The sequence below is a fragment of the Caloenas nicobarica genome, chromosome 1, assembly GCF_036013445.1.
Source record: "Caloenas nicobarica isolate bCalNic1 chromosome 1, bCalNic1.hap1, whole genome shotgun sequence".
Lineage (NCBI taxonomy): Eukaryota > Metazoa > Chordata > Aves > Columbiformes > Columbidae > Caloenas > Caloenas nicobarica.
This window is the reverse complement of record NC_088245.1, coordinates 9,535,858-9,563,080: the sequence shown is the minus strand read 5'-3', so window position 1 is coordinate 9,563,080 and position 27,223 is coordinate 9,535,858. Positions and strand designations below refer to the sequence as shown.

General features: G+C 37.6%; 1 protein-coding gene across 2 annotated transcripts in view; it reads right to left on the bottom strand.

Annotated features, from left to right (window-relative positions):
• SEMA3D (semaphorin 3D) overlaps positions 1 to 27,223 on the bottom strand; it is a 142,291-nt gene that overhangs the window by 33,458 nt on the left and 81,610 nt on the right. For both annotated transcript variants that reach the window (XM_065628540.1, XM_065628530.1), the window contains exons 7-11: positions 25,433 to 25,561; positions 19,262 to 19,404; positions 5,585 to 5,699; positions 5,094 to 5,163; positions 3,592 to 3,736 (exon numbers count right to left, since the gene is read on the bottom strand). In XM_065628540.1, the coding sequence (XP_065484612.1) occupies positions 3,592 to 3,736; positions 5,094 to 5,163; positions 5,585 to 5,699; positions 19,262 to 19,404; positions 25,433 to 25,561 (602 nt within the window). The remainder of the gene's footprint in view (positions 1 to 3,591; positions 3,737 to 5,093; positions 5,164 to 5,584; positions 5,700 to 19,261; positions 19,405 to 25,432; positions 25,562 to 27,223) is intronic.

The following is a 27,223-nucleotide window of genomic DNA, read 5'->3' as shown; positions in this document are numbered from 1 at the left end:
AAATTCTTCAAATGGACAAAAGTAATATGCTGAGTTATTTCTTCTTGTAGCTAAGAAGTGACTTAGACTGCAAAAATCTTACTTTACTGATCCAGAGCTTTGTTTGGAACCTTTGGCAGATCAGTTAGTAAAATATCCCGATATATCAAAAATATTCGTCGTTGACTTGGGTAGCAGTTAGTGTCCTCTGTTCTGTAGTAGATGAGACTGTTAGTTTGCATTTTTAAACACTGACGTTCCTCTGAAAAGCTGATCTCAGTGACATTTACTCACATCAATGAAATGAGGATGACTCCTTTGTATGCTGTCAGAATTTCCAAACGGGCACTGCGAGTTGCTCTGATACTGCAGTTGTTACAGCTAAATAAATAGGCTAGATTTTCTTTTATCTCCTAATTCACTGAAAATCTTGTTCAAATTCCTTCTGTGATTACCGGGAGGGCATTTTGAAAACACTGTTTCAGAATACAGAACACTCTTTAAAGAAAGTCCTTGATGATTTCTTTACCAATGGACAATTTCCTCAGTGAAACCCTAAGAGACTGGAAGAAAACTGGATTTGTTATTTGGGGACAGCTGCAGATATGCAAGTCCAATTTTTAAACAGCTAAAGAAGACAAAGCACAAGCTCTGTCAGTTTTCAAAGCTGCAGGGTTTTTCCACCTCTTTTTTTTTTTTCTCCCCAGCTTCAAAATTGAAATAGATTTGAAGCCTTGCCTCTGTTTAATTCCCATTATTTCCACTTGCTCTTTAATACTGCTGGGAGAAGTTAAAGAGCTGTATGATTTGCAGCATCGATGGTGTGCAGCAGGCTGGTGATGCCCAGTTGCCACGTTCAGTGGTCTCCCCACGACAGCAGAGGGCAGGCGGACCCTGCAGCAGCATTGGGACCCTGGGCAAGGGCTCCTGCTGCCTGCACACCGCTCAGCATTGCGAATGCATGATATCATGGTCATGTCGGGAGTTTATCTCTGACACAAATTGCCACAGGAAGCATTTTGTCAAAATTTCAATATCAAAGAACTCACAGCCTCTATAGTGAACAGCTTTGTTTACTTAGGAGATAAAGGCAGCTGAGCAGAAAGTTAAATTAGGGTAAGCAGTCTCCTGCTTCTGTATAAATGCTAAAAGGAAGTTAATGCTTCTCTCAAAGCCAAACATCAAAAGAAACGCATTTCCTAGTATAGCCATTTTTAGACTTTGCTAGTAACTTAAAATATGAGAAATATAAAATCAGGCAGTGCTAGGTATGATAATTGTAGGCAACACTTAGGTAGAGCTTAAATTTAAAAAATGTTCTAGTAACTTAAAAAAGGATAGATTATCCCTCTTTGGCTTTGTTCTGAGCATTCCTGAACCACCTTGTAGCTGGCAAGAAATTATGAAATTAATCTTTAAGGAAGAGCATTTCAGTATTCACATCACAGTGTTCTGCAGGGCTGCAGCATGCTGCTTCTTTTTCTTGCCTTCGAGCGCTGTGCTGCTTTTCCAGATCCCAGCCTAAATTTGTTCATATCCAGAGGTTGGGCATAGCCCATTATGAGACCATGAATCTACTTATTTGGATACCCTATATAAAACTACTGAGCCCAAAATATGTCGCAGTCCAGCTTACTAAGACAAAAGATGCAGCAATAAATTTACCTTATCTACATAGCAAATATTACAGATATCTTTCTTCTGAGAGCTTTCTTCAGTAAAATCCACTTCCCTTCTCAGCCCTTGGTCAGACAAACTCCTACAGAAATTCACTGAGTATGGAGGTCCTAAGGATTTTTATGAGTTCATTTTCTCACAGCTGTTATCAGGTGTTTAAAGGAAGCAGTTGGAGAGTTAAGGGGAGACTTATGGAAAAATATCCATTTATCTTTAAACTTTTCAACTTTTAAAATACTTGCAAGTGTGGGTATTCAAATCAGTGATAAAAATCAGCATTGACATGCTTCAGCATGACATGTTTCCTTCCTTGTGAATCCCCACTCAACCATGTGATGGCTAATACACTCAAATATGCAATGAGCTTATGACCCGTCTATCTGTGCAGAGTGTTCATCCTTATGGGGCACTCTGAGTTTTTCGAGAGAGTTATTTTAATCTCTTTAGATGCCATGGGACCAGCTATTGTTCTCACTGGCACCATTTTTGTACTTAAAAATAAGTTCATCTGCACTTCTTAACCCGTAATGGAGTTCCACATGCTTTAAAAAAAAAAAAAAGTAATCTTCTTTTCTGGGGGCATTATGTATTCTGTGTGAGAGATAGACGCCTAAGCCTACAATGCCTAAATTGTCTAAATTAGGAGCTCGTTTGCTTCAGCAGCACAGATCCTAGGAAGGCCAAATCAATCTCTGGAGCTGCCTTAGTCTTTATACAGAACTGTGACTTGCCTGCAGTTGAGAGGAGGGAATCAGAGCTCAGGGCCTGACCTGCCGAAGCCTGGGGCCACTGAGTGCAGCAAAAGGCATGGGTCTGGGCCATGCAACTGGGTGTGTTGGAAGGATGATGAAGAAAACGTAGAGACACAAGGAAATGGGTGAAAAGAAGAGCTAAATAAGCTAGATAATGTGGCTTGGAGCAAAGGTGACACCAGTGCTGATGTCAGAGAAATAGTGCAGAAACATTCAGATGGCTTCTAGGCAAGATACCAGCAGCAGTCCAGCCTTAGTGGGTCAGTCCTAGGCTGGATTTATGCAGCTGCCTGATACTAGTTCACTGAGTACCTGACCAAGATAGTATAAAGCTGTCCTTGATAATATCTACCTTACTCTTAAATCATTGTTCTTTTATACTCTACATATGAAGGGTTGCTGAAAATTGTGATGACTTTTTTGAAATACATGAATTTTTTTTGAAATACCATTTTCTTCCTCAGCTGTAATGTAGGTCCATGCTTTTCTTTTTTTTTTTTCTTTTTTTTTTTTTCCTTCTTTCTAATACCAAGACAGAAGTGGGGGAAGAGTTCTTTAATAACTCTTTCAAAACTTTCCTCTTTGTTTTGTCCTGATTGTTGAATCTGAAGTCTAAGAGACTGGGATTTAGAAGTGTTTCCAGGTATTAAATTTCTCTCTTCTTCCTAGCACTTATCTTTCAACACATAAAATCTCCAGCAACTCCTTATTTTACTTGAAAACACAACACATCCACAAACACATCATAATAGAATCAATGACCGTATCTCAAGGAACAGGATTTTAACAGACACAAAGATAACAGAAATACAAAACTTCAAATAAAACACGTCATCATAACTTAATGCTTCACAAAGAAATGCCTTTGGCTTTTTATGAAGTGTTGATGCCTTAGAGGTGATCTCAACAGACAGAAATACAGCTGTACAGTAGGAGACCACAATACGAGAGACAATCAGGAAATAGACAGTCTGGACACAATGTTATCTCAGAGACATGGAAAAATGTATATTTATATACCTATAGGGTAGGTAGAAGTCTGAGCTGTCAACAGAAGGCAAAGGGTTGAGAGGATAATTTGAAACATCCTGAGTGGAAAATATAAATTACCGATCTGGGGAGGGGTGTGAAGTATGACTGCTTTTGTGTAAAAATAGAAGTATATAATTAAGGAGACACTTACTGTACCAGGTCTGGGGTACGGGATGCGACCTTCATATTGTACCCACCGGTGATCCACACTCTCTTTGTGAGCATAAGGGCCATTGAAAACAGCCCTGATATCTGCCATGCTGTACACACAAACTGCAGAGCCCTTGAAAACAGAGCTGAAAAAGAAGATAGATTGATATGGATATTGTAAACACCTCTTGAGTGCATGCCATCCAGCAAATTAACTAATTCCACAGAGTATAATGGGGTTTGGATCAACCTTACAAATGAGAGCTGATATAAGTGGTGCTAAATAACAGACAACGTGCACAAGTCTGATAACTACAGATATTTAATGTTACTGCCATTAGAGTTTAAACCTTTGCTTTTTTGAAACCTGGAACTAGCCTTTGGGACCGCTTGATAGACTGCCATTTTTTTCTAGTGGCTGACAGTTTCCAGATATCATTTATTAGCTATTTTGATTAAAATTTTATGGAAATGAAGGACATTCCTTTACATTGTATTCATATCTGGAAGTCTGTACATTAGTGATATTATAGGTGATGCACCTGAGAATTACAGGTTGCATTAGACAGACAATAAAAAAGATAGAAATTAACACTTACTTATTTTTCTGTGTCTTTTGTTTGTTTGTTTGTTTGTTTTTAACATGTTTTTATAAAATAAACCCCAAACAGTTCAGTTTCCCAAAGAACACCATTCCAGGTTGTTGAGTGGCATGTACTTCAGTTATTTCAGACACCATTACATTTATTGTGCAACATTTCATTCAATTTTACGTATTTTAAGTGGTTATTTATTCTATGGAGCCACTGCGGTGGCTGCTTCTGAGTTAAGGAGTGCCTTGGCAATTTTTCATTGTACTCATACTGTTCAGCATTTGGCTAGTCCATATTATTTACACTTAATTCAAAGGTTCTGGAGACAAAACAAATAATTATTTATTTCCTTGCTGACAGTTCTATATAGACCACTTCACTATTGCAGCTGAGAGGCTCATTAATTAATTAATCTATCTATTGCCTTTAGATAAAGATGGGTTATTCTTCCATCAACTGCTGTCTATGTAAACACTGAAATAGCTCTTTAGAGCATAGTGGGTTTTGATCCTAAGAAAGAGCTGATGTGAAATTGTCACCTACAGGAATAATGCTTCCACAATGATTTACCTTAAATAATAAATATTGGTTGCTCAAGAAATATGATTGAAATTTGTAAATTCAACTCGATGAGGATAATATAAACTAGCATGCTTTTTGATGGTTAAAATTTCATTATTTTTTACAATTATTCTCAAAAGTCAGGCACGCAAAGTTTAGAAACACAATTTATATTTCCACTTCTGAAAATATTGCCCTTAGTGACTACAGCTCCAATATCACAAGCCTTATTGAAGCAGTTTCTCACTGTTCTTGGGAATCAGGATCTAGTAATAGAAGGGTTTAATAAAAGGTCGTAGTAACATCTTCAGAATTTGTTTCCAGAGGCAAATGTGACCCTAACACATACCTTGTCGTAGTGAAGACTCCATATACCAGTGGGTTTCTCTCATCTCTTGTAGAAAGTAAGAATATATCTTCTGCAATGGGAAAAATGTTTTTATTTTTTATTTTTAATTAAACACCACTGAATACTTCTGCATTTACAATTTATAATTTGGAGATTTGTAAATATAAATTAAAGCTTTATTTTTGTCTGAATTCTAATTTTTGCCATGTGAATTTGTGCTAATATTCTGAAGTTTGTCCATTTGCAGATAGTCTGTTTTTTATAAAGGATTGGAATTTCACTTTCCAGCTTTTGGAGTGAGAGGGGAAAAACCCCATATTTCTGATCAGACTAATTCCAGTTATAATCAGGGACTTCTGATAAAAGTCAGAGGTATTACCAGCACTATTTGAGAAGTAAAATCAGAGCAAGACATAGTGCTTCTACAAACAACAAAAAAGGCCCAAGCAAAACCGATGTTAAAATAGAACATTAAAGATAAATCAACTTACGCAGCTCATCAAAATGTGTGTCTGCTCCTTCAGGACCTGGTATTGAACACACCAGCCTGGCTTTCAGAAACGTAGTCCACTTGTTTATTAGGCTCCTTTGACCTCCTATATCATTCTAATAAAAATAAAAAATTAAAGGACTTAAATATTAAAAAAAAAAGAGCTTTATCATATGATATTTGATAGTAACAGAGTATTGACTGTGCTTCTGCAGGCTGATTCCACAGTTCGATCTTAGTACAACAACTAAAAAGTCTTTTTTTCATTTTGTTTTTTTTTTCCAAAAAGAGCGTAGGACAGCCTTTTTATAGGTAGCTCCAGTAGTCACTTCTAAGCTCAGACAATGGGCAACCCGATTTTCTTACTTATACTCAAATATGTTTGCAAAGTTCTCTCACCAGTTCTACAGCTGGAAAGTTACGAGAACATAGATCTATATCATGCGATTTCTTGTTCCTTGTGGTGCTATTTTTTGCAATCAGTTGTTCTTCAAGATTTATTTAAAAAACTGATGATAATACAGAATATTTTGGACAGATTTCTTAAAAAAAAAAAAGAGAAAAAATTCATCAGCAGTTCTTGTAATGTAAATACTGTGCAGTTTGGTTTGTGTACATAGTGCACATAGATATACACATTCCAGAGAAAACCAGTCACATTATTTTAATAATCATTGTTATGGAAATATCAGTCTATCCTCCTCAATAGGGATTTTTATTTGATTTATTTTACTATGGTTTTCCAAGATATGAGCATATTTGCCCAAATTTCCTTTAGGCAATGGAGAAAGAAAAAATCCTATAAAGGGTCGCTTGAAATTTGAATTACCCTTCTGTCGGGTAGATGACTTATTGACTTGGATCAAGAGAAGGATGTGGAGAAAGTGGATCTTAGATGAAAGTTTTAAATTTTAAGAAGCTGGAACTAGAAGTTTGCTTAGGAGTTTACCTCCTTCCTTTGAGTACCAGAAAAGTCTAATTAATACATTCATCTGTCCCCTTTGGCCTCAAATAACAGATCTATTTAGGTTCCCCAATGTTATTTAGGCCCCAGTTTTTTCATACTGAAAAACTGTAAGGACAATGATATTCCAGCAGGTACCAAGAAATCAAACTCTTAAAAGAAATTTTTATTACCAACAGTAGTCACCCAGCTATAGGTTCTGAATCACCCCATGAAGCTGCCTCCTTCTTTTAGTTTATAAACTTTGAAGCTTAGGTGATCTGTGCTGTAAATTTAAGCACCGCAAATTTGGTCATGAGTATTCATCCCCTCCAGATTCCTTAGGAGAAATTACTTTTCAATATTTTTCTTTTTTTGTAATTGGCTGTGAGGCTCTGAAGGTATGGAACCAGCCAGAAGGGAACACTGGGTGGTGGAAATTACATGGTATTTCCATAGATTCTATTTGGCCCTCCAAGGCTGTATCATAAATATTACAGGCATTCAGAAAGATGGTTTTAAGTGCTGAACTTCACAAGGAGTAACACTTCTCTGGTAATGCACTCTAACCATTTTCCCTTTTCATGTACTTGCTACTTCTAAATAGGTTAACTCAGTTGGAAATGATTCCCGTTAATCTATCGCCTTTGGAACTCCTGTTCTTACAAGAATTGCCACCTCCTTCCTTTATTTCCTGAGGTCTTGCCAAGCCTGAAGCTTTGCATCTAGCCAACAGATTTATTACAACGGTGTCAAAATTGGCAGCCTGGAGCCAATAAGAAAAAGAATCTCTGCACGTGTGTGTTCTGTTCAAAGGCACGGCAGATAAACTTTGCGGTGTAATTAAAACAAAACAGTTACAAAGATGCAACAAAGACTTTCAAAAAGGAAGAAGCGTTAAGCTTTTGCTTCCTCTGGCAACTCAGATTAGCTAAGCAATTCTCACATTGCACGGCTTCCACTTTGATTTCTGGTGGATGCGGTGCAGCATCGCAGGACTCTGAGATGTCTCCAACTGCCTGGCCAGGATCAGAAAGTGGGGAGGAAGCAAGATGTGATGAGGCTGGAATGGAAAAATCACGCTTGCCTAGCTCCTGCTCCTGTCGTCACAGGCATTTCGCTTTTGCAGGAGATGGGAAAATACGCACTTGTGTTTTACTACCCTTAAGCTGTGATCCAACGGACCATTTTCACAGATGCTTATTTTAAATATATCAGTAGTTCCACTGATTTCCTAAAGAGTAGTGTGAACCAAATACTGTGTTCAAACGAAGCAGTCTTAGCAAGTGCTATGTGCTTTAAAGTATAAGATTCCCCTGGATTTAAGATGTATCCATATTTCCTCACTCTCAAGCCAGGACACAATGTTAACCATGCTACTTGAATTTAAGAGACATTAGAACAGATATTCACTGGGTGTGCCTTACATATCCAAAAGTTGCCAATAACACTGTGCAGTTTGTAAAGCAGCAAGGGGAATTCAACGACCAGCCAGCACTCCGCCAGCTACCAAATCCTTCTGAAGCCAGAGAGTGAAAAATTTATGGTGCAGAAATTGAAAGTCCGAAAAGACCTTTCACTGATTTAGACAGTTGCGCATCTAATATGCTGACATACCCTCCAACATGCCCCTTCCTACAACCATGGGTAAATGAAACAAAATGTACCAATGTGCATTTTATTAGGAGGATGTTTTTGTTTACGTTTTTTAGGGTTTGTTGTTATTGTTTGATTAGCATCCATGTAATACTCTTCAGCTCTTTATGTCATCTCCGAATAATGCAGTGTCTTTGTTTTCCTAATATGTGCCAAAAATCACTGACTGACAAAATGCAAGAATTGAGAAAGGTCACGGAGATTTTGTGTACAGGTAGTATTAGTTCAGCTCAGGACAAGTAGGTTCATAAGCTATTAATAGTATAGGAATACCTTAGCTGCTGGACTCTCAAGTAATAGTTGTCTTATTACGCTCTGGAAATGTCCAGGTTTTTTTTAAGAAAGTGCACTTCTTCCTTCCTGACACTATTTTTTGTGCATATTTGGTCAGTATTTGACATGGCTTGAGGTTCCAAGTGCTGGAGAACATGCAATTATTCTCCTTTCCTTCAGACATGCTAGCATGAACTCATTAGCTTTGCATCATATCTGACGACTCTGTTGCAGATTCCTTGGATCAGCATAGTTCATCTTTATTGGTCTCTGAGAGGCTGGACAAAACACATATTGGCCCACAATCTTTTTTTGAGACTGGGTTGGTACAGAAAGAAGACAGTCTCTTCTGTGGAAAAGATTATTTAATTATATCAGTTTGTAATGAATCACTGACATGCTTGAATGCTGTGAGATAGATGTAGAGCATGATATGAATATAAGATGTACAGGCTGGGTAGTCAGTGGATAGGAAAAAATGGATGGAAGAGAGAAAATCACTAAAACAAAGGCCAGTCTGGATGCACTGAAATGATTTCGGACAAGAGACACTGGTACTGAAGACAAAGAATGCTAAATACTTCAGGGAGATGAGACAAAGACAAGATAAATTTAAGTGCTGAGAGAAGGGGAAGGCAGCATGAGCAAGCCTTTCATTCCAAAAATATGGCTTAATCTACTTGTAGCAGATGAGCAGCCATGAGTATATGAACTCTTATCTCCCAAAATATCACTTCTAAGCACACTGGATTAGCAGTGTTTACTATAAACTTCGTTGTAGTACAGATGAAAGCACTTAGGACTGCATACTTCATTTTGGATATAAGTAAAGGTTTAATTAGCACTTACTGCTCGGTAATCTCACAAGCTGTAACAGATATCAACACTTCTGCCTGAAATACCTCACTTTTAACAGAAGAAAAAGGGTCTGTAAAACCTTGGTTACTTGTGCTTGCCTGAGTTAGAGATTTAGATAACTGTCAGCTAGAAGGTGGACTGTTCAATCTGTCACCTGTTGAGGAAATATTACCAAAAAAATCACAAATAATAAAAGACAGATATTATCTAGATAAATGAGGAAGTAATCCAATATGATTTTAATAAATGAGGTAGACTTTCATTCTACTGAAATCTTAACATTTCAACACTTCTCAAGGAGCTGGTTCTAAAACTAATTTGTTGAAGGGAGAAATCAGGATTCTACTAAACTACATCAAGAATTCAAATATCTGATATACAACTTCAATGAGCACAGGTAAGCGTATGGCTTTCTGACATCTAGGAAGCATACTGTTTAAATGCCACGATGTAAAATTTGTAAAGTAAATCAAAGTTATATCATGTGATTTTCTTTGGAGACGTCCATAGAAATCTCAGTTTTCTGATCTGCAACTTATGTATAACTGAGCAAAACAACAGATTTTTCAAATCCTCTAGTTAAAGATGTTTGTCATGAAAATAAAAACCATGAGAAAAAAACATTGTTCTATGAACAAGTGATTTAAATATCAACTTATATTAAACACTTTGTTGCATCTATTTTCTATTCTATTGTATCTTATATATTATATAAATGTAGCTTCATTAAAATGCACAAATGTTAGTCTTGGAATCCAGTAGGCAGGAAAACAGATGGCAATCTAAAGAACATCTGCATCTTTCTGGTTTTAAATCTCTTATTTGTTTGTAAGTAACAGTGACAAATTGAACATTAGAACAAAAAGTGCCGTTTTCTGAAAATCAATCAACATCAAAAATGTCAAACACTGTGATTCATAAAACTTTAAAGACAGTAATTATCCTGAACAGCCTCTCAAAGAAAAAAAAAAAAAAAAAAAAAAAAGAAGAAGACAAAAAGACAATGAGTGGAATTCCTAGAAGCAGGTTATTAATGACAGCCAGTGGCAAGATGTGCAGAAGGACCATCCAAAGTGAATTCCTGGTCTGAATAAAAGAAGAACAGAGAGGAAAAGTGCTAAAACTGCAAAAGGCCCTGCAGCGCTTCTCTTGTGTGAAGCCTAGCTATGTTACAAACCCACCAGAAACAAACAGCATGTCCTGCAGCAAAGCTAAGGTTAACATTATGGGAAAAAACAAACAAACAAACAATACAAAACAAAACCCAAAAATTCTAGCAGACTTTATAACAACAATTTTCTTTGCATTTCTGTCTTCAAATTCATAGTTCTTTTTTAATTATTTCATTTTACATTGCATATTCTGCATATTCTTGCATATTGCATCTCTCTTAGGTACTGACCTAACACGGGAAAGTAAGAGTTACTATTTCAGGAATTCAAGTTGAAAATCTCTTATCCAAATGGTACTGATGTCAAATGAAAGATTCCTCCTGTGTTTTAATCAGGCTATGGGTCAGATCCAAAACCATTAAGAAACACATGAACTGTGACTTGAGAGAGATTAAAAATACACTTGCAATACAAACAAGAGAAAGGAGGTACATGTGATTTTAGATCTTTGATTGCTCTGCTATGGATACCTTGAGTAAACTTCGGAAAGTCAGTTCACCTCTGTGTCAGCAATCCCCACCTGACAGTGAGTGCGGTAACTCTGTTTAGTAATTTTGCTGTTTCTCTGAGATTAGAGAACCTTTCATGGGGAAAGCTTCTCATTATAGGATTGCATATTGCTTCATATAAAATGACAGCAGTCCCTGTGGACACTGTGGATATTGCGAGCGTATAATACTTCTGCTGCTTGAACTACTTGATCCAAAGATGAAGATTTGAGTGGAACTCAGCCTCATGCTCACTCACAGCTACGCCCCTTATCAAGTTTAGCCTGGCAGAATGATGCAATTCTTCAGCCTATAGATTGTGCCTTGCAAGGTCCCTACAACATCAGTAGCAGTTGTATATAATTTGACAACAGAACTAAAGGAGCAAACACACTCAGACCCCTGATAGGAACTGTGCAGAGTTGCACATCACCTCAACAAGAAAGCCTGGCATAAACTCAGCCTTCCTGATTTCCAGGGTCATGCATCAGCCTGGTATTTCTACAGTGCTCCTCAGACCATTGGAGTGAAGGCTGTGTGCCCTTTATCTCCTACAAAAGTATAATGAGAAGTTCCTCTAGATTTGTGTGGCTTGGACATTAAGCCTTCCCCTAGGCAAACCTGTTTTCAGAGCATCCTTATACAACCATTTTTCACATCTTTCTTGAAAACTCAATACCAACACAACTTGAAACAGAAAGCTCATAGTCTAGAATACAGATGTGCAATACCCCAGACTGCTTTTTGTTCCCTGGGACTTGTCATTTCTGAACATCTTTCTGAAATTGTCACCTGTTACAGGCCAGAATCTAATGCACAGCTCGTCCTGGCTCCCTGCTTATTTTCCACATCCTGAGACAGAGCCACTGTGTCAGGCACTAAGACTAAAGGGTTTTTATCATTAGTGCAGTATATTTACTGATCTCAGAGCCTGTCACTGCTCTGTACTGGCTGGCTTAATCATAAAAAGAATTAGAGAGGTTAAATAGTATTAACATTAATAGTATAGTATTTTCCATGGACTAAGATTATAGGGTGTGGATTAAATAATTCATTGAGCTCTGTGCATGTCTGTGATTGCATAATCAGGGTCAAATACAGATCTCAAAAACAAACAAAATGAAACAAAACCAGAAATACTAAACATTTGTCTCAACCCATGCCCTTGTCTATGTAGACAGTAGTATTAGGCAAGAAGGGCACATATATCTACAGTCATCAGCATGAAGGAGTGTCATGGCTATTGTTGAGCCTATTTTTGGTTTTCTTGGCTGAAATGAATAAACACCCAGCAAGACTGAAACCAGGGAAGCCTTTGGCATGAAACCAGAATGAAACTCAAGTAGCTGAATGTATGGCAAGATGACTCAGTGTCATTGGAAAGCTGATATAAGACCTACGGGTAAGGATGCCACTCTGGGCATTCATGTATTTCTAGGCATTAAGACAAAGGTAAAGAGGGTCTTTATCACAACCATAGCAAAACCTACAAGACTGGAGGATATATCTACTGTGGAAAAGCCCTCTGTCTCAACTATGAGTGAGATAAACAGTGTTTAACTTTGAGTTCCTGCTCCTCAAGCAGATTTGTTGTTAATTTCATTCAGAATAGCAATGTACCCACATTAAGCATGCATAACTGTTTGGTTCACTTCAGAAAATGATGAGTTTTATTTTGGAAAGTTTTTAAGCATCACACCTAAAGGTTTCTACTGAATTATCTTTGGATGGGATCCAAACTGGAAAATCTAACTGTACAGCAAAGAAAAATTCTGGACTGTTACTAAGCATACCACTAAAAAAAAAAAAATAATGCTAGAAACTAGCAGGCTTGGATAAGGCAGGGAAATGAGAAAAGCAAGTTTGAATATGGTTTAGGCCGAACAAAATAATAAAATCCAACACCATTTTACCTCAATGCCATTCAACAATAATGCTAAGATTACCTCCATCAGGTTTGCAAGTATTAAGAACATTCCCCAAATCTGTTCAAAGGCTGCCACAAAGCAGATGCACTCTGTTACATCCATCATTAGGCTGTTCACTCCAACTTCAACAGAAATTTGAAGTGAGCAAAAGGTGATGGCTGAAGTAATAGAATATCTTCAGGAATTTGCAGGAAAATCTACCTTAAGTTTTGAGTATAATCTGTTCCTGGTTTGTTCCAGTTTGTTTGACTTGTCTTTACCTGTGACTCACCTAAACTTTCATATATGCTTAATATAAATTATATGATATAAATACGTTCATATAATAAAAGAGAGAGAAAAAAAACCCCAAACAAACAAAGAAAGAAATAAAAAAACCCTCACAGAACAAAACCTTCAGGTTATGAGATATAACATTCTTGATCATGAAGCTACAGGCAAGTCAAGTGACTAGATGGATCATGCAATTAATGTCAAATATTAATAGCTCCCTTTATAGTCAGTGGAAAATACATCCTTCAAAGAGTGATTTGGGTTGAAGATGGAAGGAGCCTTCCTCTAAAAAATAGCCATTTGCCTTTATTGATTGAACTGAATGCCTGATAATTACTTTAATTGTTTGAATACATACAAGTGCCTAAAGTCACTTATGTGGGACAGCTTGCCTAGAGTACGGACAATCGCAATTTGAGAGCTGGAAAAGCATGAGACCAAAAAACAAAGGTAGGTCAACATTTTACAGAGTCTTTTAGAATTTATCATCCTGAAACATCTGTGTTTATGACAATGTACTCAATTGTCAATCGATAACAGCAAAGCCTGCACTGTAAACAGTGGTACAGTTTCATATTATATGTGCTGACAGGAAAAACCCAGGAAGCTAATTTTATCACATCAGAAAATTCCCCAAATCACAAAATCATTTTTTGTACACTTAGAGATATTTGAACATCTGAATCAAAGCACTCTGAAGTCAGGGTCTTTGGATTAGACATAGGAAATCCATTCCAATTAACTGCAGCCTTCCCACTTCCAAATCAGTGGGTTACCAACAGTGTCTTCTGCAATGAGTCTCTCTGGCAACTAGGATGATTTCCAGAGGTTGTGCAGCTGCATTTCCATAATCCAGTTTTCAAAGCTCTATCTTGACACTGATTTCTTTTTCATTTTCCCCGAGGTTCAGTAAAATTCAGTCACACCTCTTTATATAGAAGCATAACTTACATATTTCTGCTTCATCTGCAAATCATGATTTCCCTCCTCAAAAAGACACCAATTACATTGTTGAAACACATCCATGAGGGACAAAAATATACAAAACTTCCTATACTCACGCCTGTACACTTGCCAATAAGGAAAGTTGGACCAAAAGGCCTGACAAAGCCTGATGTTTTATCTCTTAATTCATCATAGCTAGAAGGAGATACTATAAGGAACTGGCCTGTCTCCAACATACCAGCCCTTAAAATGAAATCATCTTGATGAGCATCTGTTTTTCTATATAATTTGAAAACTTTCAAATGGCAAATAATGTTCAAATATCAAATTTGGATGTCCAAAAGGAGTTGGCTGCTGAAAAAGCCACTGCTGCAAAGATATTCAACAGTCAAACGAGGGCCAAAGTTTTTCTCGGGACGACATTTTAGAAGTATTTTTAATCATTATCATTGAGAAATTAATAAAAAAAAAAGAAAAAGAAAAAATAAAAAAGAAGCAACAAAGAAGTCATTACCCATGGTTAACATTGTGGCTAGGCAATATTATGGTGACAAAGAAAGTATGTAAGCATGTAATATGCAGTAAGTTAAATCTTGTCTGGAATGAGTTGCCTCCAGTACTGGAAGCAGGATAGCTGCACGAGCATGGCTCTGAGCCCAGACTAATTAGCCCTGCTGAGAACATGTTAACATGGCTATTTCGCTTCCGGGACTGAAGCTAGTACGGCTGAATGGTAAAGCATTATGCTATGTGGACAACTCAAATGGTTTTGGAGATAGATCAATTATCTACAGAGTGATGCATTACACAATATAGAAATACAAAGAATGTTAATGACCCAGTTATCCCTAGCCACAGTAAAGCCATGGCTAGACTATTTCCAGGACAAGAAAAACACCTCCTAACTTTTACACACAAGCCCATGGCAGAGCCCACCAGAGACCCTGGAGTCGGAGTTGCAGAGCAATAGCTCCCTCCTGCCATTCCGGGAATACAAATTGCCTTAAAGCACGAGACAGGAGGCAAGGTCATAGACTTGAACTCTGCTCGTGTTCATGGCTTTGGAAATAAATCACATTACCTAAAGGTGGAATGCAGGGTGTGTCCTGGGCTCTCGACTCAGGAGCTCTTAAAATGATTACATTCCACTGTGTTTAGAAAGTACAGTTTAACCAAGAGGGCTGTGCCTAATTGCTATATTCTCGTCCCCAGGTACAGCGTGGTATAAATGAGGGTGGAATGGCATACCAAAATAAAAAGAGAAAGACCTCAATTGTTCCCACTAGAACAAAGGCCGCTTCTGGATACTGAACACTTTGGGAAATATGGGAAAGCAACAGGGCCCAAAGTCTGATTTCTTGGCAGTTGAAATCTTGGAAATCAGTCTCTAAGACAGCACACCATAACTTTTGCAATACATCACCAAAACTGTTAAAGAGAAGCTTGTAACACAGCAAACGCAAACCGCTGTAATAATAAACAGGATTTTCATACTGCACCAGAGACACTACTGCTTTTGGCTAATTTCCACTCCATTCCAATAGAATGAGGTCGTAACTATGAAAAAATGTGTTTCTATATAGAAAACAAACAAACAAAACTCCAGCAGCCTTCCTCTCTGTCCAAAACCTTTCTGTGGACTCTTGTAAGTTAGATTTTTCACTCCTGACTTTATTTGAGTGAAGAAAATAGGAGGGAAAGCTAAGTATTTTCTAGGGCTATATTTGTGCATACGTGAGCTTGTCCTTAAATAGAATTACAATTCTATCATCATTTAGTGGTGGATATGTATATAAAAATGTAGCTGACTTGTTATTTGACTGCAGAGGGCACAGTGCATGGATGCTGCATTTCTTTTTTACAAAATCTGTCTCAGTGTGTCATGACTCCGTCATGTCTTTAACTGATGCAAACTGGTTCAGTAATATGGGCTTGAAGACAACGTAACTATAAAAACTTATGCCTGCATTTCCAGAGATAGAAATACACTGGTTCATGCTCTTAGGTTCAGATGTGTGTATGTAATATACCTATGTGTATCTGTGTGTGTTTTTAAAAACAAATAAATGTTGCTGGCTAATCTTTGATAGTAGTATTTTTTTTTCTTTTTATTTATGACCTTGCTTGAAAAGAAAGTGAAAAATCCAACAGATTACACTTATGTAAGTAGGAACACACTGTAAGTACTATCAGATATTATGGATAGGCAAATGATACTTTTTTTGCCTCCCTCAACCCAAAAATAGGAAATACTGTTTGCCATGATAAATTACACAACCGGTTCTGAAAGTGACTGTTGACAGCACTTCCTCCCAATTCATACTGATAACCCCTAATGATATACAGAATGCAGATGACGTAAATCTAAATTAGTGTTATTTAGTGCTACGGTGGCTACGTTATTACAATGCATGCTTCGAGATGGTAAGAATGGTCTTACGAACAAGACAAGTGACAGCTGTTTGACTTTGGGCGAGGAGCTGCCAGCAAGAGCATTGTAATCTTCTGGGTCTGAAAGTAGCTGGGAAAAGAGAATGCTTTCCAGAGAAAATTTTCCCTAAGGGTTAGACCATATTGTTGAGCCATTGAAAATTAGCCAAAGAATAGGCTGCATTGACTAACCTCCTTATTAAAAACAGTCTATTCTAATTTCAGCATGTGTCTCTGGCATAAATGTACAGGAGCCCTAAGGCACAGTGCGGTGGAGAGTAGAAAAAAACTGGGTCTACACCAAGCAAAAGATTTCAAAAATTGTTGGGCTCCTCCCATTCACTATTATTCTCTGTTTGCTAGGGAAAGAAGGCAAAGGCTCGACTTTGTGCAGTACAGGTCACATTAATGAGACAGTGCAAACAGAAATGGTTATGTTATCAATTGTTGCAACTAAAAACATTGATCACGTATTGTAGAATTAAGCACAACAGATGTTTCACGTCAGAGCACAGATCCAGAGGATCTTAGTCCTTAAACAGAGGAGTCTATATGCATATTTTAATTTATATTATATATCCATAATAACTTTATTTTCGTTATGATAATTTGTGTTATAGTTGTGGTTTGTTTGTTTGGGGTTTTTTTATTTACAGGTAATTAAGACAAATGTACAAAAAACCAGGACTGAACTTTCAAAAGAATTCTGTATCTACTAGGAAGTGCTCAGTAAATAAAGAAGACAGTGCAAAATTATCATTAATAATAATCACCTTACTTAAAATTTTCCATTGTTTTGCTTTGACTATTAAAAATAAAATTCAAGACATCTTCTTCCCATTAACATGATTACAAATTCAGTCAATTTTGAGATACGATTACACATGGTCATTAGGATTTCCTTACAATGCTTTTGCTTTTATTATGATATCTTATCTGCTTTTTTCTCTAGGTAAAGGATGCTCGTGATCTCTAGCTAATATATCTTAGTTTACTATAATCTCTCATGTGCCTCGGCTTGAAAATGTTGCCTACCAATTTCTCCAAATGCATTAAGTGCTTTCTCATAATCAGCAAATGTCATGTCTAGCAGCAAATCATATATGTTTGCGTTTCCATTCTGCCATTAATCACCGTGCTGTGAAATACCCAACTAAAGATTATCCATTCTTTCGTCTGGCTAAAAAACCTGCTAGAGAACTGATTTATGAATGAGTTTTTGTTTCCTTAACATTTTAGGTCAAGGACAGAAGAGTGAAATGGCTGTGGTCACTGAAATCTTGATTGTTAGGAGTTTGCTGGGCTGCACAACAGTCTAGATTTAGTTATTCATAAACGTGTCCACTCTTTCTTTTTTCAGTGTATGTCTGGTAAATGTTCTGGGTGCTCTTCTGTTAGACACACCTTACTGCAAATCATATACTCTTTTGTTTGTTTACTAATTTTCAAGCTTCTTAAGAAGATCATTTTCACTGCCAGCAGAGTCACATTGCTCAGAAAATGCAAATAAACAAAGACACCTGAACAAAATACCACAGAAATGTACCTATTTTTATGATTGCTGTGGTGGTGGTGTTGATATCTAGTTCATCTCTAGATAAACATTTGTTCAAAGCCTATATTTACTAATAAGATGACAACTTTAAAGTCCCATTTTCCTGTCTTGTTCCAGTCATTCCTGGGTACTTGGATTCACTGAAGACTTAAGGAAGGGATGGGAGCACCTACACTGCTTCTGTTACTACACTGCTGTGGGACAAAGGAGTGGATAGAAAGTTTGACACATAAATCAACAGATCCTTCTGTTGTAGTGGGAAGAAGATATTAGCAAAACCATTAGTCTGCTAAACAGCAAACTCTATACTGACTGCTGTCTTCATATGCAGGAATTAGTTTATCTTCTCATTATTGTTTGAGGAGGCTTCTGTCCTTGACAGAGATGCTTCTTCAAAAGAGTGCAGCTCATGAAAATCCAGGTCTGCAGTGTGGATACCGTAAGGGCAGAAATCTTTCATGAGGGTCAAAACCAAGTGTAGTGAAAGAGAAAGTAAAGGGAGTAATCATTTAAAGGAGGTCAGGCACTAACCAAATGAAACTTTTTGCACTGCAGCAGACCCAGGACCTGGGTCCTCTTGGTCAACAGGTCAAGGACTGCACTTCTTCCCAGAGGAGGAAGCCTCCAGGCAGATGTGGGTGTAGCTCAGATATTGTAGACATTTTTTAGCCTCCCTCACCCCAACTGATTATCAGGAATGTGCAGAAACAAATGACTGACCCCAGCTCTCAGTAATGCCTGGGAATGAGGTACCGAGCTAGGTTGAAAGGATGGATTTGTATATTCCTCCATTCACTGGGCACTTTCCACAAAAACCCAAATACCTTGCCACTGTGTAAACTTCGACAAGTCAATTTTCACTGAAAGCTTATGAAACAAAGTAGGTCACTGGTGTATAACTGAAGGTCTATACATTGCCATTTACACGTGGGATTACCCTTTATAAGCATATTAGCTTTTCTAGAAGTGGTACACATTCCATATCAAGTCTATTTTTCAGACAAGTAAACTTCAGACTACGTTAGTAATCTATGTTCAGAAAAAATACTACAATGGCTCATTGGGTAATAAAACTATTTCCTTCTCACCTAATGGGAAAAACAGATTTCTCAGATAAACAAACCTTTTTTTATAAAGTAAAAAGATAGACTTCTCACCTTACAAACTCTCCCAACTCGGGAAAGGATTGTCTTGTCAGATGTGCCACTATCTTGTGATATTTCTCGGAAAAAGAAGTAGATTTTGTCATCATCTGGATTATAGGTGTCCGGGATGGGAAATGTTCCAATGAATTTTGCTCCTAGAAGTTCCCCCCAAAAAAAGATTTAAATTGTGAAGAAAAGTCTTATACTTGATACTAAATTTCTGTTTCAATATCTGCATTTGTTGTGCATCTGCCAATAAATTAATATCACTGTATAGACACATAGTATCAAGTTTCTTACTAGCTCTGAGCAAAATCCGCCATTGATTCTGAAGTATTTACTTGTAGTGTGATGTTTTTGTGTATATATTTTACTGCCACTTGCATAAATATACAGCATTGGTTATCACTCTCTCTTTGAAAGTAGGATGAGTTTTAGTACAAAGTATTGCCTACAAAAATCTGCCTTACTGCTTTTGTCACCAATATTTAGCTAAGTAGAATTTCCCAAATCACACAGTAGAATTTAAATTAATTTAATTACACATTGCAGCAGTTATGAGTACAGAAATACACTACTGCTTACTACAGAAAGCTTGCAAAAATCAATATAAATGATAGCTTTCCCAAGTTAAAAGTTTTCTACATATCTGTGCTATAACAATCTTACTGACTAGATCTACCAAATCCAACACGGTGCCATGCTGGCGTGCCCAAGTTAGCAGGCTAAACTCCACAACTGACTGGTCAATCTTAAGGACGCTGTTCCTTGTTGTGCATGAAAACATTAGCTATAACAGTGTAGCTGTTTGGGTTATTTAAATTTGCTTTTTCCTAGGAGTGCTACAACATGCCTTGCCTTGACATGCTGAGCAGTTTTACTACTTCTGGTCTTTTCCAAAGCAAGCTTGACTGTCTCTGCCTGATTGGGCTAAGAATTGAATACATGTTCTTCACTGTGTTCCTTGGCTCTCTTGTTCATGATCTGCTGTCCTGCTCTACCTGCTCGCCAATTGTGGTGGGTTATTTTGTTCATTTGTTTGGTTGTTGTTTTTTCTTCTTTTTTTTTTTTGACTGTATTGGTTTTGTTTTCTTTTAAATTTTGCACTAAAATCAGAATTTAAAGGAGTTCCAGGGAACACTGTCTGCAGCAGAGCAGGCAACAACTTTCTCGCAAAGGTGAACCAGATACATGGGGAAGTGATTTTTAAGATATTCCCCAATGCGCTACAATAGATGAGCTCTTTTGAGGGCACTTGGATCAATGATGTTTTTCTTTAAACAGAAGTGGTTAAACAAATACAGTGCAAAGAGACCCTTGACTCTAAAACACATTCTTTCAGCAATAAAATACACAGTCTTTGTCCCCATAAGCAGACAGGCTGCAGTAGAAAGCAATGGAAGGATGGCGTAAAGTGGCAGAGCAAACAGAGCACCCTGGCGATATGTGGGGAATACTATTATCGGCTTTTACTGTATCATCATGCCTTTGTCCTTTCTAATTGTTACTTTACATTAGCCTCAAGGAATTTTCACCATGAACTCTATAGTACACACAGAACAAAAAGAGGGTCCTTGATTCCAGAGTTCACAGTAGAAGGCTCGAGGCAAAATGGGATGTGTTAAGTGCTGAATGTGCACCTTCGTGACAGAAGAGTAAATTTATGGGTAAATTTATGGGTCAAAATAGCCACAGTGCTGCTTCCATTTTAAACCTTTCTGACACTAGAGAATGGCATCAGTAGAAAAATGAAATGATGCAGGCATCAAGCCCTATAAATTTAAGTTAGGATTTCAAAATGAGTCTAAAGAAATATTCAATTACCCCTCAGAGTCTGTAAGGCTACTTCAAAGATTAGATCTCTAGGCGTGAATAAATACATAAATATGCTTCCAGTACGGTTTCTTAAATATGTCGTTAGCTAAACCGTCATTTAATAGGAAAACCTGTGAAATACTTCTATAGCATTCATTTGAATTTCACATAGATTTTTTTTTTTTTCAATCAGCATTCACAGAAGAAAACTCTAAATATATGGGGTTTTAAAATTAAATTTCATTGCTTTACTTGGCAAGCCAAATGCAAAAACAAACGTCTCAATACCAATTCCTGGAACGCATTTAGAAGAATCTCTAACAAATTAAAGGAACACAAATATTTAATGATTTTAAATCACAATGGAAAACACTGAAATTGAAAGTTAATTCCAAACAAAAATACACTGTAAAAGATATGAAGATAAAGAGACTGAAAACAATTAAACATGATCTGAAAAGCACATTACATTCTGCAAATGAGATCTTTGTCTCATCTTTTCCAAACCATCCATACAACATAGAAAAGTGTGTTTAAACCTACTGTGAATTAGTTTTTTGGATTATTTGCATGGGAATCAAGTTATATGATGATGATTTTAAACCAGTGTTTGTTTTCCCATACACACAGACATCTCCCCTAATTGCTTCAATAGAAGGTTTTCCCATATACTACTTTCATGGCTAGAATGGATGTAGAAAGGGGCTAAAGGCATCCTGATCTTAGACAATAGACAGTACAATAAATTCAGGTGTTGCACGTGCTTTTTGAAACATGCTCTTGTGGCCTAGTGGGAAGAGGTGTTACACCTTGTCCTTCACTGATGGGTTTGCTGGAGTGGTCGTGTTTGCTGTTAGTTACCTGCTGGCTATCACAGCCTTTTAACACCAGCAGTAGTTTCAGAGAGTACAACCACGCATGGCTTAATAAGACCTACAGAGAAGTAAGATTCATAAGGCTCAGAAAAAAGAGGACAGCAAAGGAGTAGCAAATCCCAGAACATGAATAAATGAAAAAGTAACCCAAAACTGTGAGAGGCAGAAGATCTTTGCAGCTGGGCTGCCAGAAAGAAATATGGGGCATGATAAAATGCAAAGGACAGTGCTCATATTTGCCTTTAAGCACCTAGAAGTCAAGCTCATGCAGGTCCTCTCTCAGGGAGGGAGAGAAGTAAGAAAATCACAATGAATAATCCTATTTTAAGACAGATTCCTACAATAGGTGGGGTGAGTCACCCTCTGGAAGTGTCACCTCTCTCCGTAAATTACAGGCAGAGAGAAGCATAACGACCGAGCTCAGACAGGATGCTAACTTTTGCCTTCTAAAGCTAAGTGAGCTGAATCCCACCCAAAGTTTGCAGGATATAAAGAAGTCACTGCCTGTGAGTCTTTGCCCTGGCAAAGACAACTAAATTGCAATGAAGAAAAAAAAAAAAAAAAGAAAGATGAATGTGATTCAGGGAAGCATTCATTCCAATTATGCCTGTAGCTTCCTATAAACGAGGGAGGAATGTGCAGCTGTTTATTTCATGCCTGTATATGGGGCTTGGGTATCCCATCACAGGACAACCTCCTCTGCCCACTGGGCTGGAGCAGAGTAGACTTGGTTCCAGCGGGCAGCTTTGCCATCAGGAGCGGGGCCAGCAGCTCCACATGTCTCATCCTTAGCCATGGCCATGGCCAGGGGTGAGGCAGCTCCGGTCAATGGCTATGGTAGCATCTGATTCTTCAGCTCTGCAGGAGAAGGGCTGAAGTCTGAGCAGAGGCAGCATCCCGTTTGTGTTCAGTGCTGCCGCGTGCAGGAGTATGAGCCTGTGCAAGCGTGAGTCATGGGAAAGATTAGCTGCCTTCCTCCCTTTCTCCTTTGTGGAGCTGCTATTCAGTCACTGAGATTAAGACATGTCTTAATTAGTCAAGATAGAGACGCCCTGCAAGGAACTGGAAGGTATCCTACGCATTTTTCCCTTATGCTTTGTCTTTCCCTCTCTTCTCCCAGGAAAGGATAATCCTGTTTCCAGAAAGAGAATAAGACTAAATTTTAAAAATATTAAGGTGTGTTATAGCAAAACTTCCTCAGCCCCCTGGAAAAAAAACAAGTTATACATTTTATGCTTATCCTAAGTAAAACATGAGTCATGCCTGGAAATAATTTATTTCTAATTGTACAATTACTCAAGTATGTACAACCTTTCCTGGAGGTCTAACACATGCTTGGTAAATGGGTGGTAGATTTAGGGAAGAGGGGATTTGTATGGGATGGGAGTTTTAAACCTGAAATTAAGTAAATCTTTTTTTTATACCAATACCAGCTGAAAGCACAAATGTATGCAATTGGTAACATTACACAATAAACTAGAAATACATTTGCTACTCTGTGGCTTCTTGCAGAAATGATCCCATCATTTAGAATTGCACTCAAACTTTTCTCCAGCCTTAAAAGGACTGTTTCAAAATATTAAAAGCACCTAGCTTATATCTATGCCTCTTAGTATAACACTGCATGGATTGTGTATGAGAAGTCTTACACGGAATATGGCTGTAGATTTTTATATGGCTGGAAACAAGGCAAACCTGGAGAATATATGGGGTCTTCAGTGTTTATATAGTGTGGGGTAATTTTCATGTCGCAGTCTAGCACACTAAACCACTTTTTCAAACCTAGACATATTAATAAATTATTCTCTGTAGAAAACTTTCACAAATAAAGATGCTCTAAGTGAAAACAGAATAAAAAAGATGTCTAAAAAAAAAGAAAGGCAGACACTTCTACGCCAGCCTCCAAACTAAAATACATCAACTGTTCTCAAACCTTTAGTTAATCCTGTGTTCTTATACCGTTCCCTTGCCTTAAACTGTTCATGAAGAAACATTAGTAGCACAAATAAATGTTTGGAACTGGATGTTTAAACTGTAAGTTCTTTTGGGCTGAGAACTGAACCCTGTAATGCTCATCAAGGTGAACGTATACTAATGAAAACACCAGATGCTCCTCAGGACCAGACTGCAGTAAATCTTTCTTGTTAGGATATTATATCATCCCTTAGGAAAGCAGCTACCCCAGCCATCTTTCCATGCTGAGCACCAGCAGGCTGCCGGTGATAAAACTGGATATTCAGTTTCACAGGTAGTTGCCATTAGAGCAGTTGCCTGCTGGAAGGACCCATCCTAGTCCCTGTTGCTTACAGCCCATTTCTGGTCTACGTTGCACAAGGGATGTGTAGAAATAGAGAAATGTGATAGGAAAGGTGGGACAATAAAGGTTTTGAACACAGGAGATGAAAGTGGGGTTAGGTCAGCAAAATCAGGTGTGAGATTTTTCTATCTGGCCAAAGGACCATTCCTATTTGGAAAGGTAAAATGACTTTAAGTGTCCTCTCCTTTCCTCCTCATCTCCCAGCAGAAATCTTGAAGTTATGGAGTTATATCTAGACAGAAACGCAAGGGACAGCTTAGAAGAAGGGAGAGGAATAGGAAAAAAAAAAAATAGAAAAAGAACACTTCCTCTGACTGAGGTCTCAAAGAGTTAAGAGGCAAAATTATCCCTTTCAGAAGTCTCTGCTGGGAAGGCAACTTAACCCTGTGGTCAGCAGGCCCTGGCTTTACAATGCACCCATAATAGCTACACAGGCATCTTGAATCAAGGCCAGCGTTGCCACATCTTTAAAGACAGTTGACGGCTAAAAGGGGGATGCTTTAATTGAGCAGGGTTAGGTTGTGAGCGAAGTTTTCCATGTTACTCTGTGTGTGGTTTGAGACTGGCTGGGTGTAAACGCAGTCAGTTTTTTAGAGGGTTCACTAGCTCAGAATGTTTTTTAACAGGCAGGAAAAAGCAGTGTTTTCCTTGGGAAGCTATTTTAGGGTGCCCTTAGTGGTTTTAAAATGATCCTCACAGCAACAAAGGGTATTTTTCCCCCTCAAAAATAGGAAAAGAAAAAAAAAAGACCTCCTACCTAAAAACACGGAATTTCTAGTCTGTCATTTCAACATGCTGTAGGGAAGAGCTTTTAACAAGTGATCGGAAAAAAGGGCTTAAAAAAATGTTCCAACAAGGCTGGAAATAAAAGCGTTTAAGTCATGATATTATTCCAATTACAGGACTATATAGAGATGTACAGATCAAAGACGGGAAGAATGATTAGGCTTTACGCCCCTAGTCTTTCCTTAATTAGCATTTTCACCTCTGTGTCTTTTCTCATGTACATTTTTGTTCCACTTAGCTTTTTTTAAAAAAGCTTATGTAATCCAAAGATACCATGATAGAATATCTATATTTATAGTAACTGGACATATATTTATATAAGAAAGGGCTTATTAACTTCAGAGAGGAAGGGACAATGCAAATGACAACAGCATATGTTTAGGATCTTACCAGTAAGCCAGTAATGTTCAGAAATGTCAGTTCTGATGTAATGGTGGTCGTGAGAAGGGCCCAGAGAACGTGTTAGAGCAGTGTCTTTGCCAAGGAAATCAGAAGCTGTTCCAGCATAAAGATATTCATCTGCAAATGAAAAAAGAGATAGGGTTTCTACAGCTGTGGAGTAAACAAAATTCAAACTATTTGTGTTTTGTTGAGGGAATAACACCTGCATTTAATTGGCCTATAAAGTAATTTAATATTTTAAAGTATTATTGACTTATATTTTAATGGGATTTGGGATTCTGTGAAGCTACTTACATTTAAATAGACGTAATATTTGTAATTATATGTCTGAGAACTGAAGGAGTCCAAGTCAAATTTTCAAACCTTTTAGGCACTCAGAAAAGTAAATTTTCCAGGCTTTAATGCGTGCTGGGCCCTTAAGGGTATACAGGTATATTTGAACTGACCATCTTGTCTTATGAGCACTGACCATGGACCTGGGGGCTGTGGCAGTGACACAACCACCTATCCATTCAAGCTTTAATAGCTCTTGTGTCCCAGACTTGCCACAGCTCCAACGGTTTTGCTGCTCCTGGGCTTGAGCTACTGAACATGATGGATGCCTCACTATGGGAACTTCACAGCTTGGTCCTTTCCTGGCACAGGGATCTCAATCCAACACTTCATTCACAAAGAGGAATTTAGGTACTATGGGAATTCTTCTCAACTACGTAATGCGTTAATGGTAGGAATATGGCTACAGACCCAATCATGATCATTTTAACATAGCGAGTGGTCCCACTAAAATAAATGAGACATCTTGCTTGAATAAAGCAGTTAGAATTTGTCTCACAAGGAAACTATATCTATAATGCAGTACAGTGTGCTTGCTGCAATTGCAGTTACTATTTAGTCTTTTGCCAGCTCTATGTGCAAAGTAAAACTTCAGAACCTTAAGAATTGCACAATATTTTCTCTTTTCCTTCAGATCACAGTACTTTTCTAAAAAGAAGCAAAGAAACAGTAACACTGTGATTTTTTTTTACCACATAGTGCATTTTACAATTTTTTTTTTTTTTTTTTTGGCAAAATAACAAGATAGCTTTATTGGTTGGAGGAGTTTGCTTTTTGTTTAAAGACTTACAACAATAAATCCTTGGAGTTTGTAAAAATAAAAAAAGGTTAACATTCATAAACAATAATCATATAAAAATCTATATGACACATAAAAACCCCCTTCTAGGAATTCCTTCTCCAGGTTTTCTGATACTCTGGGTAGGAACATTTCACAAGATCTTTTAGAAAGAAGTTCTTTGTTGAGAGTGAATGCAGAATAAATACCATTCAACATAGATGTTTGTGTTTTCATTTGCAAAAGATGTAAATGACTTAAAAAAATAACATCAAAGGGAAAAAAGAAAAGAAAAACAAAACCACAACCCACAATCCACAAGCACTTTATTTGCCAAAAAAGATCTATCAGCTTTCTTTTTACCTCATTATTATTGTTACTTAGGTATTATTTCCATGACAGTATTGGAAAACACATCTTTCAGACAGCATGTCGACTTTGTAAAGAAACAATAGTGCATTCTGAAAGGTATTTGTCATAATGAGGAATGGGCAGGGTAATTGGTGTTTGCTAACTGACAGGCACTCAGTGATCAATAAATCTGAAGGGCCAACAGAAATTCTCCATCCTTGCTTAGGCTCTGCTGACAAGGCGTTTTCAGCACTTCTCTCACTTTTTGATATCTCTCATTCCAAGTTCCAGTTATATCCAGAACAGTTTTAGTGAGT